We start from the raw sequence: 17,035 nt of genomic DNA on the forward strand, positions 1-17,035 counted from the left end.
ACTCCTCTGCTGTGCTGGTTTTTGGAGTAACACTACCACCTCACGTCATCTGTTATTTATTGTGTGCAGTTCTGCCAATGTCTTCGCCTACAGTACTTTCCTCTAGAGTTCCCATAATTCTAGTCGAATAACGAATGATATGGTCCTACAAGAAACAGGAGAGAAGAATCGACTCATTAAGTTCTAGACCAACCCAAAGCAAAACTCATCGACACTTAATTGGACATGACACACTTCTAAAAAATAATTTCGGGGGAAAATCATTAAGGAAGAAAATAAGGGGACGACCGCGAACATCAAACTTCATATTTAAACAATATGATCAGTGAGATGGGATGTTCTTCACACATGCAGATGAAGAGGAGTGCTAAACAGAGGGATCTGTGGCATCAGAGACCAACACCCTTGAAACTTACTTTTATTTCCGTCCGTGATTGTTCAATAAATAGATGAAACAGTAGGAGAAAAAAATTGTATCCATGTCTTACATCCTTTTTAATGCGGGTACTTAGTTCTTGATTTTCCATTCCTCCCTGGCAGTCTCCTTCCAGATATCCAAATGGGAGACTAATCTGGAATGTGGATTCTGTATTTATTTCCAGTGAGAACTCAAGTACACTCCTGGAAATTGAAATAAGAACACCGTGAATTCATTGTCCCAGGAAGGGGAAACTTTATTGACACATTCCTGGGGTCAGATACATCACATGATCACACTCACAGAACCACAGGCACATAGACACAGGCAACAGAGCATGCACAATGTCGGCACTAGTACAGTGTATATCCACCTTTCGCAGCAATGCAGGCTGCTATTCTCCCATGGAGACGATCGTAGAGATGCTGGATGTAGTCCTGTGGAACGGCTTGCCATGCCATTTCCACCTGGCGCCTCAGTTGGACCAGCGTTCGTGCTGGACGTGCAGACCGCGTGAGACGACGCTTCATCCAGTCCCAAACATGCTCAATGGGGGACAGATCCGGAGATCTTGCTGGCCAGGGTAGTTGACTTACACCTTCTAGAGCACGTTGGGTGGCACGGGATACATGCGGACGTGCATTGTCCTGTTGGAACAGCAAGTTCCCTTGCTGGTCTAGGAATGGTAGAACGATGGGTTCGATGACGGTTTGGATGTACCGTGCACTATTCAGTGTCCCCTCGACGATCACCAGTGGTGTACGGCCAGTGTAGGAGATCGCTCCCCACACCATGATGCCGGGTGTTGGCCCTGTGTGCCTCGGTCGTATGCAGTCCTGATTGTGGCGCTCACCTGCACGGCGCCAAACACGCATATGACCATCATTGGCACCAAGGCAGAAGCGACTCTCATCGCTGAAGACGACACGTCTCCATTCGTCCCTCCATTCACGCCTGTCGCGACACCACTGGAGGCGGGCTGCACGATGTTGGGGCGTGAGCGGAAGACGGCCTAACGGTGTGCGGGACCGTAGCCCAGCTTCATGGAGACGGTTGCGAATGGTCCTCGCCGATACCCCAGGAGCAACAGTGTCCCTAATTTGCTGGGAAGTGGCGGTGCGGTCCCCTACGGCACTGCGTAGGATCCTACGGTCTTGGCGTGCATCCGTGAGTCGCTGCGGTCCAGTCCCAGGTTGACGGGCACGTGCACCTTCCGCCGACAACTGGCGACAACATCGATGTACTGTGGAGACCTCACGCCCCACGTGTTGAGCAATTCGGCGGTACGTCCACCCGGCCTCCCGCATGCCCACTATACGCCCTCGCTCAAAGTCCGTCAACTGCACATACGGTTCACGTCCACGCTGTCGCGGCATGCTACCAGTGTTAAAGACTGCGATGGAGCTCCGTATGCCACGGCAAACTGGCTGACACTGACGGCGGCGGTGCACAAATGCTGCGCAGCTAGCGCCATTCGACGGCCAACACCGCGGTTCCTGGTGTGTCTGCTGTGCCGTGCGTGTGATCATTGCTTGTACAGCCCTCTCGCAGTGTCCGGAGCAAGTATGGTGGGTCTGACACACCGGTGTCAATGTGTTCTTTTTTCCATTTCCAGGAGTGTATTCTTTTTTCACACAGCCTGTGCCTCATTATCGGTAGAATAGTCTTGTTACTTCACGGCTGCGTACCAACCACGAATCAGATAGTCTTTCGAAGTTAGGATGCATCACTTACTTTGCTTCGCAGGTACGGAATTTTATTTGTAATCTGTTTGCAGGTGCTCCGCAACGAGACGGGCGTGGACTCCTTCATGTTCGACTTCGGCGAGACCAGCTACCTGCCGCAGCCGCCACAGCTCACACCGCTCGAGAGGACGCCCGTGGTCTACACCGACGCGTACGCCGAGGCAGTGGCCCAGTTCGGGCCCATGACGAGGCTGCGGTCCGGCGTCGAGAGCCAGCGCCTGCCCAACTTCTTCCACATGGACGCGGTGGACACGGCGTGGAGCACGCAGAACGGCCTGAAGACGCTGGTGCCCAAGCTGCTGGAGATTAGCCTGCAGGGCTACCCCTTCGTGATGCCGGAGAGGGTGGGCGGCAGCGCCAAGACGGGCGAAATCGCCACTCGCGAGCTGTACATCCGCTGGATGGAGGCCAGCGCCTTCATGCCCGCCGTCCACTTCCGCACCGTGCCCTGGGACTACGACGACGAGGTGGGTCCCGTGCTCGTCCTACCTGCTACACTCCGTGTTTGTAAAAGCCACTTCTAAAGTAGATATCGCTTCGCAGCGTTCATACAATGCGTGACGTACAAAGAACCGACAAATTAAGCCAATCTCTATGTAGTAACACTGTAAGGTATGCTTATATGAGTTTAGTTTCAGCATGGCGGCTCACGGCTGTGACGTGTGACTACTTTTACAGACGGTGGAGCTCGCACGCAACCTGACGGATTTGCGCGCTCAGTACGGTCCGAAGATCGTCGAGCTGATGAAGCAGGCAGTGGAGGACGGCACTCCGGTCAACCGGCCCATCTGGTGGCTCGACCCGACAGACTCCACCGCTCTCAAGATCAGCGACGGTATGGCAAACAGCTTTCTCTCACTGCTTCTACCTTTAGAATTATTCGAGAGACGGTTTCGTATTTTATCGTTGTAGTTTCGAATGTTTCAGTTACGATTTCTCTGATAACTAACCATCCACGTATGCTTCCTCCATGAAATAACATGTTACTCGGGCTTCAACAGATACCCTGCGACATTCTCATCACAGTGGTCTACAGTTCTCACACACGACATGTTAAATGTCGTCAGAGTCGCCAGTGTCTATATCCATGGATGCACTGCTGTTGTTGAAGTCTCGGTTAATTTCTCATTTGTATTGTGTGCAAATGAATATGCATACAAAGTCCATCGAGTTCCTGATTACTTTCTTTGGGAAAACTTCCTAGCTTAATTTAAAACTTCACATTTTCGTGAGGTCACATGTTTCTCGCGCAGACGTCGCATTTCGTGATCCACTTGGAGATTACTCTTTCCACTCAGTTTCTTGAAGAGAGACTTTGCTTTAAAAACATGAAACCATATATGAGCAACTATTTTTTTTACATTTACATTAACAATGTCCTCAAAAACTGAAAATCAGGTAATTATTGAGGAATTAAATTAGAAAAATACACTAACAGCATTACTATGCATACACGATAAGGTAATAATACATGAAAGTGGAACCATCTGTAGTTAGCAGTTCGGCTGAACCAAGTACACTGTCTGAGAAAAAAAAGTGATGATTAAGAGTTGCAGTTCTCTGTGACTGTTTAGTGTTCTTACAAGGCATCATAGGGTATATGATTTTGTGTAAAGAGTGTCAGATGATGAGCGATCACTGTGTAGAACCGGGAGGTGGCCATAGTTGGGTGAGACACCAAAATCAGCACATGACAGAATCTGAAAGAGGTCTCATTGCGGGTCTCTTTTGGCCAACTTGTCGAATCATGCAATATCGAGATTTTTTGACCATTCGTATGTGGATCTGGTACAATGTTGCACTGTATGGAAATGTAAGAGCAGGTATAACTCGTTGTGAAGGTTTTGTTTCATCACATCTGGTCACCAGGAGGCAGGATTGCCGTCCTGTGCACAAAGCACACGATAACCCCTTCATATCTGCGCTTCCCATCCGAAAACAAGTAATTCTGTGTCATCCTGCACCGATGCTTGGAGACTAGCAGTAACCAGAGTAGCAAATTACCATACTACGCATAAGCTGCTGTCAAAACCAAGGCATAAAAGGCTGCATTTGGAGTGGTGCTACGACCGAGGAGGATGGTTTGCCGACGAATCCTGATGCACTGCGCTCAGTACATGTTCGTCGAGAATGAGGGCGAAGTTGGGAGATACCCCATTCTCCCAGTATTTTTTGGAAAGGCACAGCAGTTCAAAATGGATCAAATGGCTCTGAGCACTATGGGACTTAACATCTGAGGTCATCAGTCCCCTAGAACTTAGAACGACTTAAACCTAACTAACCTAAGGACATCACACACATCCATGCCCGAGGCAGGATTCGAACCTGCGACCGTAGCGGTCGCGTGGTTCCAGACTGAAGTGCCTAGAACCGCTCGGCCACACAGGCCGGCTGGCACAGCAGTGTTACTCCCTGAGTATGATTTGGGGAACCATTGTGAATGACTTCAAGTTACGATGGTAATGTCAGTGTGAACTCTGATGACACAGCTGTATATCACAGATATCCCTCATCCTCATGTTGTACCTCTAATGTGTGTTATGGTACAATTTTTCATCAAAAGAATACACGTCCACACATGGCAAGTGATTCTACGAGTTGTCTGACTGTTGTTGAACTACTCCTGTGATCAGAAACACACCCAGATTTGGCCTCGATAGAACATGTGTGGAATGAGCTCCGAAATCAACCATGTCCCAGTGTCGGTATTGAGGATATTAGCGCCTAGTTACAAGAGATGCAGGGTAGCCAACTGGATCAGTGAATGCATTCGTGTCACAGGGGGTGTGACAGCATACTGATTAGATGGCTCACACTCCCATTTCTTTGTAAATTTGAGTGACTTTTGTAATCATTAAAATAACATTACAGATCCTCTTAATCCATGATGTTGCATGTGTTTTACTTTTTTTCTCAGGCTGTCTATGTATAGAATTAAACCTTAAAATTTGATTACTTAAGACTAAATTTATGGCTTGGTGGATGCTTCTTTTTTTTATTCTTTTTGTTAGGCAGTGTGTCAACAGAATACAATTTTAAAATTTCAGTATATAAGAATAAAGTTATGACCTTTCACTGTAAATATTCACAACAGTTGAAAACAGTAATTAACAGCAAAGTAATTAAACAGGTGCCATATTTTAAATATGTGTGTTGTAACACACATATTATGTTTATGACACTCATATAGACGAAAAGCTGCAGAAATTCAGTGCAACATTTGGAACACTGAACAAAATATTTAAATATAAAACCCCCAAAATATACAAAATTACACTTGATACAACTATGGTGACCTCGTTAATGTTGTACCAAAGTGAGAGTTGGATAACGAAGAAGAAAGATGCCAGTAAAGTACAAGCAGCAGAGATGTGATCCCTGAGGGGAGTAGAGGGTAGTACAAGAAGAGATCTAACATGGAATGAATCTACCTGCCATACGACAGGGGTATGCCATGTGCTGACGCTTTGTTTTCCTCCCATGCAGAGTACCTGCTGGGCGACGACCTGCTGGTGGCGCCGGTGACGTATCGCACGGCCACGAGGCGCGACATCTACCTGCCCAAGGGCTACTGGCGGGACGAGGTGGACCCCGAGCACCCCACCATACGGGGCCCCACCTGGCTCTACGCCTACCCTGCGCCGCTCAACACTCTGCCCTACTTCACCAGGGTCAGCTCCTAGCTTTCACTGGCTAAAAGCGAGCGCAGTTTCTATGAAGGCTGGCACGACCTTATATCAACGTATCGTCGACACTGTGTTAACAAGAACATGTAAGACAGCTTCTAGAAATAAATAAAAAAATTCGGTATTGTAGAAGATTTCTGTTTTTGTAATGTGTAAAAGATGATGCATAGGAATTACTAATTCACATCTGTATAAAAAATTATAAAAAAATAAATTGAAAACTAAAAAAGAAAGCCATGTTAACACTTGAATGTGTAATATGAATTAAAATGACTTGTTCAAATTATTACGATTAATCGTACAAATGATCCATGGAACTTCAAACTTGTTAACCAACTAACTGTACAAGATACAGTAGTAACCCAGTTCAAGCTTCCACTTGCTCTATGCTTGTAGTTCTTTGCATTCTATGGATTTGTTCCTACAGAGAATTATTGTTCTGTGAACTACAATTCGCGCACAAATGTCGCGATAGAAATCATTTACGGCCAGATGACAAAATACTTCCATGTTTGTGTAAGGTAGAGCGAATAACAGAGTCACATACTTCTATTTCTACTGTGTTAGTGTAATATTTCTGGCTTTAGCACCTATCATATTTAGGACCAAGACTTTAACCTCACAGCAGTTGAGACTGTTGCATTAAGAAGATGTAATAAACAGTGTTAAGAACCAGTATCAGATGGTACGACCAGTACTATTTTTTTTGGAAAGATCATTCGAACTGTAGTTCGTCATCATGATTGGCTGCTGTGTCCAGGGGCAGCGCCGAAAACGCTAGTTTTCTATCATTAGTACTACAAAAACTGTGCATTACATTTCCTTGATATTCAAATACAGGCAATAGCAGGATATCGCACACTGATGTCAAAAGTCATAATAATAGGAAAAACTAGGAATGAAAGATAAACTGAAAGGCAGACAATGCACTTCGGGTACCTTCGGATCCCACCTAAATTGCGCGCCCGATCAGAGTCTTTTGCGCTGCCTCATCACTCCAGAACGAGCAGTCATGAGGTTCAGACACGTTGTCTGGTGCGACCCGGTCCAGTCCAGCCTTCCACCCAGTCGCTTGTTGGCCAATCTGACATGACAGTTGAAGATAACAGAACGAAAGCCAAATTTGTAAATTTCACGTTCAAGAACTCGTTCAAGTAGGAGAATCGTACAAACATACCGTCGTTTGACCATCGAACAGATTCCCATATGGAGGACACAGTAATAAGCATCCACGGCGTAGAGAAACAACTGAAGTAACTTAAAACAGATGTTACCAGGTTCGGATGGCATCCCAGTTCTGTTTTTCAAACACTGCACTGTGGCACTGGCTCCTTACTTAGCTTGCACTTATCGCGAATCTCTAGCCCAGTGCAAAGTCCCAAGCGACCGTGTGATCCTGTGTATAACAAGAGCAAAAGAACGAACCCGCAAAATTACAGACCAATACCTCTAATAGCGATTTGCTGTAGAATCCTTGAACATATTCTCACTTCGAGTGTGATAAATTTTCTTGAGACCGAGAAGCTTATGTCCAGCAATAAGCGCGGTTTTAGGAAGTATCACTCGTATGCAACTCAGCTTGCCCTTTTCTCACGTTATACAGGGTGATTCAAAAAGAATACCACAACTTTAAAAATGTGTATTTAATGAAAGAAACATAATATAACCTTCTGTTATACATCATTACAAAGAGTATTTAAAAAAGTTTTTTCACTCAAAAACAAATTCAGTGATGTTCAGTATGGCCCCCTCCAGACACTCGACCAATATCAACCCGATACTCCAACTCGTTCCACACTCTCTGTAGCATATCAGGCGTAACAGTTTGGGTAGCTGCTGTTATTTCTCGTTCCAAATCATCAATGGTGGCTGGGAGAGGTGGCCGAAACACCATATCCTTAACATACCCCCATAAGAAAAAATCGCAGGGGGTAAGATCAGGGCTTCTTGGAGGCCAGTGATGAAGTGCTCTGTCACAGGCTGCCTGGCGGCCGATCCATCGCCTCGGGTAGTTGACGTTCAGGTAGTTACAGACAGATAAGTGCCAAAGTGGTGGCGCTCCATCCTGCTGAAATATGAATTGTTGTGCTTCTTGTTCGAGCTGAGGGAACAGCCAATTCTCTAACATCTCCAGATACTGTAGTCCAGTTACAGTAGCACCTTCGAAGAAAAAGGGACCAAAAACTTTATTGGCTGCAATGGCACAGAAAACGTTCACCTTAGGCGAGTCACGTTCATACTGAGTTGTTTCCCGCGGATTCTCGTCGATTCACTTCTGTCGTACTCAATAACACAAAAAGCTTTCTGTTGAGCGGTCACCATCTTAGCATCAACTGACGCTGACGCCTAGTCAACAGCGCCTCAAGCGAACAAATGTACAACTAAATGAAACTTTATAGCTCCCTTAATTCGCCGACAGATAGTGCTTAGCTCTGCCTTTTGTCGTTGCAGGGTTTTAAATTCCTAAAGTTGTGGTATTCTTTTTGAATCACCCTGTATACTGCGAACTATGGATGAAGGGCAATAAGCAGATTCCACACTTTTAGATTCCCGGAAAGTGTTTGACACGGTGCCGCACTGCAGGCTGTTAAAGAAGATACTACTGTATGGAATAGGTTCACAGATATGTGAGTGGCTCGAAGACTTCTTAAGTTGCAGAAACCAGTACGTTGTCCTCGATGGTGAATGTTCATCACAGAGAAGGATATCGCCAGGAGCGCCCCAGCGAGGTGTGATAGGGCCCCTATTATTTTCCATATATACAAATGATTTGGTGGATAAGGTGGCCAGCAGTCTGCGGGTTTTCTGACGATGCTGTGGTGTAAGGTAAGTTGTTGAAGTTGACTGACTGTAAGAGAAAACATGATGACTTACACAAAATTTCTAGTTGCTTTGATGAATGTGCAGCTGGCACTAAATGTAAAAAAGAAGTTAAGGCGGATGGGTAGAAAAAAGAAACCCGTAATGTTAGGATACAGCATTAGTAGTGTCCTGCATGACAAAGTCACTTCGTTTAAATATCTGGGTGTAACGTTGCAAAGCGATATGAAATGGACGGATCTCGTGAGAATTGTGCTAGGAAAGGTCGACTTCGATTTATTGGGAGAAATTGAAAAAAGTGTCATTCATCTGTAAAGGAGACAGAATATAGGACGAAAATCCGACCTATTCTTGTGTACTGTTCGAGTTTTTGGGATCCGGACCAGGTCGGATTAAAGGAAAGCATTGGACCAATTCAGAGGCAGGCTGCTGGATTTGTTACTGGTAGGTTTGAACAACACGCAAGAGTTATGGAGATGCATTGGAAACTCAAATGGGAGGGAAGACGACGTTCTTTCCCATGAACACTCTTGAGAAAATATAGAGGACCGACATTTGAAGCTGACTGCAGAATGGTCCTGTTGTCTCCAACATACATTTCGCCTAATGACCACGAAAATAAGTTATGAGAAATTAGGTCTCATACGGAGAGAAACCGATAGTCGCTTTTCCCTCTTTCTGTTTGCGAGTGGATCAGGAAAGAAAATGACTATTAGTGGTCTGGGGTACCCTCCACCACGCGCCGTAAGGTGAACTGCGGAGAAGCGATGTAGATGTAGATCTAGATGTAGATTGGTTGAGTATCGACTGTGTAAAGAAATGTTAAATCCAGAACAGTTAAAAGAATAATTAAATTTAGGTAGTATCAGTTCCTCACTAACAGTTCATTATAGCCTCAAGACAAGGGACTTACAATCTAAGTGCTGTTTTTAGCGCAAGTTTTCTGTGCAGGTTTCTCACTGGTTTGATACGGCCCGCCATGAATTAATCTCCCGTCCCAACTTCTTCATCTCGGGCTAGCGCTTGCAACATATATCATCAGTTATTTGTTGGATGTATACCAACCACTGTCCTGCTCAACAGCTTTTACCCTCTACAGCTACCATGGTAGTTATTCCCAGAAGTCTTAACAGATGTCCTATCATGCTGTTCCTTCTTCTTGTCACTGTTTTCCATATATTTCTTTCCTAGAGGATTTTCCGGATACCATCCTCATTCCTCACATTTCATCAAATTTTCAACATTCTTCTGTAGCTCCACATCTCAAATGCTTCTCTTCTGGTCCGGTTTTCCCACAGTCCATGTCTCACATACATTCAATGCTATGCTCAAAATGTACATTTTTAGATATTTCTTCTTCACATTAAGACCTATGTTTGTTACTAGTATACTTCTCTTGACCAGGAATGCCCTTTTCGCCAGTGCTGGTCTCCTTTTTATATCCTCCTTCCTGCGTTAGTCATGGGATGTTTTGCTGCCTAGGTGGAGAATTCCTTAGCTTCACCTACTTTGTAATCACCAATTGTGTTGCTACTCTCGCTGTTCTCATTTCAGCTACTTATACTTACTTTCGTCTTTTATACGTTTACTGTCAATCCATATTCTGTGCTCAATAAACTATTCATTTCATTCAACAAACAGATCCACTTACTTTTCTTCACTTTCATTAAGAATAGCAATGTCGTCAGCGAATCTTGATGTCGGTTCACCTTGAATTTTAATCCCACTCCTTAACCTTTCTTTTATTTCCGACATTGCTTCTTCGACGTACAGATTGAACAGCAGGGGTGAAATACTACAGTCATATTCTACACCCTTTTCTCAGCAAGCGTTTCGCTCTTGGTCTTCCACTCTTATTGGTCCCTCTTAGTTCTTGTACATATTGTTTATTACCGGCCTGTCCTTATAGATTTCTCCAATTTTTCTCAGGAGTTGGAACATCTTGCGCCATTGTACACTGTCGAACGCTTTCTCTAGGTCGACAAATCCTGTATGCTTATCTTGATTTTTCCTCAGACTTGCTACCATAATCAAGTGCAACATCAGAACTGTCTCTCTGGCACATTCACTTTTCCTACAGACAAAGTGATCGTCATCTGCAAGATCCTCAGTTTTATGTTCCAATCTTCTATTTATTATTCCTGTCAGCAGCTTGGATGGAGGAGCTGCTAAGCTGATTGTGCGATAATTGTCGCATTTGTCAGCTCTTGTAGCCTTCGGAATTGTGTGGATGATGTTCTACCGGAAGTCTGATGGTATATCGCCGGTTTCATACAGCCTACTCACTAACGTGAAGAATACATTTTTTTTTTGCCACTTCCCCCAATGATTTTAGGAATTCCGATGGACAATTACCTATCCCCTCTGCCTAATTTATTTTTAAGTGTTCCAAAGGTATTCTAAATTCAAATCCTGGCACTGGATCCTCTATCTGTTCCGTTTCTGTTTTTTACTTCTACCGCGTCATCAGGTAAGTTTTTCCCTCATAGAGGGCTTGGTAGTAGGAATGAGAGAGGAGAAAGACCAAATGAGTTCTGTATTAAATTTTGAATGGTAATAGCGAATAGCCTGTTCAAAAAACACAAGACGAGGAGGTTAATACTATTCACTAAGGTCCTTAGACGAAGAGCTTCTTGGTGGTCCTCCGGTACGGTGTATATCTTTGGTGCCTGTGGAAGTTTCAAGGTGAGACTTCAGTCTGTGTTGAAGTTCATCTTGGTATGCTGTAGCAGTACTTGTGTCGACCTGATTATCCTGCCTGTCGGATACCAAAAATGGTTCAAATGGCTCTGAGCACTATGGGAGTTACATCTGAGGTCATCAGTCTCCTAGAACTTAGAACTACTTAAACCTAACTAACCTAAGGACATCACACACATCCATGCCCGAGGCAGGATTCGAACCTGTGACTGTAGCGGTTGCGCAGTTCCGGATGAAGCGCCTAGAACCGCTCGGCCAGCTGTCGGATACCCCATAAGTTTCTTATAAATGGGTTCCCTAAGAAGTTCCTCCATTTGTTTCCTATATCTGCCATGTCCAACACTAAGGTCGCCATTATCTTGTCTGTCAGCCGCAGCTAATACTGTGCCAAAAGGCAAAATCATCTACCATTATGCACAGATCTCCTCTATTTACAATCCTTCCTGTGAATCTAAGGAAATCAGCCGCAGCTAATACTTTCGGTCCTGTTAAGTGATCTAAACGTAGTCATTCATTGGTTTATTAGCTGTTGAATTTTCTGAAGGAAGTAGGAAATGTTGACAAAGTAATTTCTGATACCCCTCAGAACGCATTATGAAAGAATAATATCCTAGTGGGTGTACTGTACTTTGGTAAATATAAGCAGTGGCGAGCATAGGTGCCCCAGCTGTTACAATGCATTTTATTACTTTAGCTTGCAGCATTGTTTCGTACTCTTCAACTAATCTGTATGACAGTTAATGTGCCTCTTACTGTCAATCTACTTATTACGGAATTTTAAAGAATAGTGATGATCTATGATTTGTGTTGTGTGAAGAAAAGTACTTTGAATTTGTTAAGCACAGTCTGACAAGCTGATGAGACTGTAGAAACATACTTTTTCCATCTATATTTGCACTGTGACAATATGGAACGCCGGCCGTGGTGGCCGAGCGGTTCTAGGCGCTACAGTATGGAGCCGCGCGACCGCTACGGTCGCAGGTTCGAATCCTGCCTCGGGCATGGATGTGTGTGATGTCCTTAGGTTAGTTCGATTTAAGTAGCTGCAAGTTCTAGGGGACTGATGACCTCAGAAGTTAAGTCACATAGTGCTCAGAGCCATTTGAACCATTTTTGAACAGTATGGAACAGTAAGCCATCTGTGAACAACTGGAATTCAGCTGATATTTTTCTATTTACTGGTGATGTATCTGATTGAAATATAGTACTGTTATATTATTTCTTGAGTTTGGGATTTTTCTTTTGAGGTCTTGGTGTAGTAGCGCAGACTTGGTTTTGAGGTTCTGTCATACACTTTTTTTCTTCAAGAAGATAGTTTGCACTCATAATGATGTTTTTTGCGTCTAGTTGTGATGTACATTTTGCTTTACCTTTACCAGACTGAATACTGTGTTATTTTTGAGGAAAGCGCATGATACGGCTTTTTCTGTAGGTACATATTTTGTGAAGCAGATCCTGAATTGCCGAGGTATAATTGCTGACTTTATTTTGAATGAGAAACTGTGTAAGAGATGTTCCTAATTGGAGAAGTTATTTCTGATGGACAGTAGTTTACTAACAACATTTCTGACTGATGCTTGTTCTGTTATTTCTGAAGTATTTTTGAAGAGTGATAATTTCATTGCTTTATACATAGACAAGTTGAATCTAGGGAATACTGTGCTAGACAGTTATGGAATATGATGAGAAATTTGCTTTAGGATTGCCATGTGCAGCTCACGATGTTAATATGGGTTATTATGGTGCAACTATTGTATATTTTTGGTGCAGTTATGATATATTATGTGAAGTGGGCCATGAATAGTAGGATATTATGCTGAAGGAACGAAATATGTTGTTCTGAGGAATACAGATGAGGCATTATATACAATTTAGTGAGGAAGCATTTTTGCAGCTATATATGAAACAAGAGAAGGAAAGCACACACTTTAAACGAAGATCTTTGGAAGACTTAAAAATCAAATAAGGCACAAGGTATAGATAACATCCCATCAGAATTTCTAAAATCATTGGGATAAGTGGCAACAAAACAAATATTCGCGTTGGTGTGTAGAATTTACGAGTCTGGAGACATAAGACCCGACTTTCGGAAAAATATCATACACGCAATTTCCAAGACTGCAAGAACTGGAAAGTGCGAGAATTATCACACAATCAGTTTAACAGTTCATGCATCCAAATTGCTGACAAGAATAATATACAGAGGAATGGAAAAGAAAATTGAGATTGTGCCAGATGACGATAGGGTTGGCTTCAGAAAAGATAAGGCAACAGAGGCAATTCTGACTGCGGCTGATGATGGACGCAAGATTAAAGAAAAATCAATACATGTTCATGGGAATTGTAGACCTGGAAAAAGTGTTCGACAGTGTAAAATGGTGCAAGATGTTCGAAATTCTGAGAAAAATAGGGGTAAGCTATAGGAAGATACTCGTAATATACAATAGGTACAAGAGCCGAGAAGGAGTAATAAGAGCGCACGACCAAGAACGAAGTGCTCGGATTGAAACGTGTGTAAGACAGGGATGTTCAATCTGTACATCGAGGAAGCAATGATGGAAATAAAAGAAAGTTTCAGGAGAGGAATTAAAATTCAATATGAAATGATATGAATGATACGATTCTCTGATTATATTGCTATCCTGAATGAAAGTGAAAAAGTATTACATGATATGCTAAATGGCATGAACAATCTAATGAGTTAAAAATATGGTCTGAGAGTAGATCGAAGAACGACGAAAGTAATGAGAAGTAGCAGAAATGAGAACAGTGAGCAACTTAGCAACAGGATTGATGGTCGCGAAGTAGATAAAGTTAAGGAATTCTGTTACCTGGGCAGCAAAATAACCAATGACGGCCGGAGCAAGGACATCAAAAGCAGACTATTCCCTTGCAGAAAGGGCATATGTTGCCAAGAGAAATCTACTAGTATTAAACATAGGCCTGCCTTTGAGGAAGACATTTCTGAGAATGTACGCCTGGAGCTCAGGAATGTGTGGACTGTGGGATAACAGGAAGAGAAGAGAATCGAAGCATTTGAGATGTGGCGCTACAGGCGAATGTTGAAAATTAGGTGGACTGATAAGGAAAGGCATGAGGAGGTTCTGTGCAGGACCGGAGAGGAAAGGAATGTGTGGAACACAGTGACAAGGAGAAGGAACAGGATGGTAGAACATCTGTTAAGACATCAAGGAATGACTTCCATGGTACTAGAGTGAGCTGTAGAGGGCAAAAACTGTACAGGGAGACAGGGATTGGAATATGTACAGCAAATAATTGAGGACGTATGTGGCAAGCGCTACTCTGAGATGAAGAGGTTGGCACAAAAAGGAATTCGTGGCGGGCTGCATCAAAGTAGTCAGAAGACTGATGACTCATAAAAAGTGCTCTCTCCTCTTCCACATCACAATCTTCTACTTGAACAGAACCCTCTTGTCTCGCCTCATCTCTACTCTCACCTGATGGCACTCCTGGAAGAACCAGCTCCCCCTCAACCACATGCATTTGACCCATATGTTTGAAACCTGCATGCTTTCAAACAACTGTGTACCCTAACATTTCTTTTCTCCTTGCTTGACTAGGAATACGCTGTAGTTATTATCCTCTTAAAACAAAATAAACCCTATCTGCTGTTTCCAGTCACACTGCAAATCAGTATGCTCCCTGTGATCTCTGATGTGGAATATGAAGGAGATTTTCACAATGGATAAAGCAAAAAGTCATTTAAACGAGAAAAAGTGCAGGGACTGTCTAAGGTAAAATGTTCAGTTTGCACAATTTATCTGCTCTAATGAGCACAAAAGTGCTAAAAAACCATAAAATGGACTTACATGTGGAACACAATAGAAAAACCGTTAATGAACACGGGCGGAAGTCCCAGGATTACAGTGGCCTCATTGAACTGGAAAAACACAAGAAAGAATCTTCATTACTAAAGATCTTGCTCGAAGTACGCTTTATCGGTATAACAGAAATAATTTCGCTGGCCCAATAAATCGGAATACTAAATACCAGACCAGTGTCAGCTTCTTAGATCGGTTACTGCTGCTACAGTGCCATGTCATCAAGATTTAAGTGAGTTTGAACGTGATGTTATAGTCGGCGCACGAGCGATGGGACATAGCATCTCCGAGGTAGTGATGAAGTGGGGAGGCTCTGTAATGGTGTGGGGCGTGTTCAGTTGGAGTCATCTGTGACACCTGATACGTTTAGTTACTACTCCGACAAGTAAATCGTACGTAAGCATCCTGTCTCATCACCTGCATCCATTCATGGCCATTGTGCATTCCGACGAACTTGGGCAATTCCAGCAGGACAGTGCGACACCCCACATGTCCAGAATTGCTACAGAGTGGCTCCAGGAACACTCTTCTGAGTTTAAAAACTTCTGCTGGCCACCAAACTCCCCAGACATGAACACTATTGAGCATATCTGGGATGCCTTGCAACGTATTGTTCAGAAGAGATCTCCACCCACTCCTACTCTTGCGGATTTGTGGACAGCCCTGCAGGATTCATGATGTCAATTCCGTCCAGCATTAATTCAGACATTAGTCGAGTCCTTGCCACATCGTGTTGCAGCACTTCTGTGTGCTCGCAGGGACCCTACACGATGTTAGGCAAGTGTACCAAGTTCTTTGGCTCTTCAATGTATATATTTGGGTCCCACCTAGTGTAGAGGTCTGGTTGTTTTAAATTATTGTGATTAATTTTGCATTTATTGTTATTTTTTCTAAGCTGAACCCAAGATGACGGATGTCAATGATTAAGCATGCACAGTTCATAGTGGTGTTGTGCTGCTGTTATCAAAGAAATATTTTTTTCATCCCTAACTATGAGGGGAAAAGAAAAGGGAGGTGTCATTATGTCACAAACTTGAAGCCGATGTCCGCCATCTTAAGTAGGCCGAAACATTAGGATCACCGCAATCGTACTTCTATGGTTCACCGCATGGTACGTCTCCATGACGTCACTCTGACGTGCCTGTGCCCAGTTTCGACCGTATTGGAAGCTTTGATGGTGCGCATACGGAGTTCACGATTTATCCAGTAATAAATATGCAACCAGTCCTTTTTTTAGTTTTTTGATACGATTTATTCAACCATTAACATGTCTTCGAGCCACTACAGGTTCATCATCATCATCTAGCAGCACTAGCTAAATGCTGTTAATAATGTACGTTATTGCAGAGATTTGATATGGATACCAAAAGGCAGTACGCTGTAAGTACCTAAAACATAAGAAACTTCCGTTTCGTAAACGTGTCGGCACAGATTATTAAATTTCCTTCATTTCCCCGCCAGCAGCATCATCACTGCATCTAGCTACACTTGATTCACAGCATAACGTTCTTGTAACACCTTCATGTAGTGATGAGCCTGCAGTGGCTCAGAAACATGTTTATGGTTGAGTAAATAGTATTAAAAAACTAAAAAAAGCGACTGGTTGCATATTTATTAACAGATAAACCGTCAATTTAAATCACAGTCGGAGTTCGTCATTCACAATGGATATACTCAGAAAAAGGGAGACGTAGTTGTTTCATCAAAAACGCCAGCTTGCATTGTTTACAGCTGTACTAATCAATCCGATCGTAGTCTGAAGTTTAAAGGAATCACATTTCATTCGTAAGTAGAGCCGTTCAAGCAATATTTTCTTTTGTGTAC

General features: G+C 43.4%; 1 protein-coding gene across 1 annotated transcript in view; it reads left to right on the top strand.

Moving 5' to 3' along the window:
- The window catches only part of LOC126187986 (myogenesis-regulating glycosidase-like), a 53,569-nt gene extending 47,490 nt beyond the window's left edge, over positions 1 to 6,079 (top strand). Inside the window, exons 4-6 of the mRNA XM_049929393.1 lie at positions 2,196 to 2,630; positions 2,842 to 2,998; positions 5,650 to 6,079. Of these exons, the coding sequence (XP_049785350.1) occupies positions 2,196 to 2,630; positions 2,842 to 2,998; positions 5,650 to 5,846 (789 nt within the window). The 3' untranslated portion in view covers positions 5,847 to 6,079. The remainder of the gene's footprint in view (positions 1 to 2,195; positions 2,631 to 2,841; positions 2,999 to 5,649) is intronic.
- Positions 6,080 to 17,035: the final 10,956 nt, after the last annotated feature.

This window comes from Schistocerca cancellata, chromosome 5, assembly GCF_023864275.1.
Source record: "Schistocerca cancellata isolate TAMUIC-IGC-003103 chromosome 5, iqSchCanc2.1, whole genome shotgun sequence".
NCBI classification, from domain to species: Eukaryota; Metazoa; Arthropoda; class Insecta; order Orthoptera; family Acrididae; genus Schistocerca; species Schistocerca cancellata.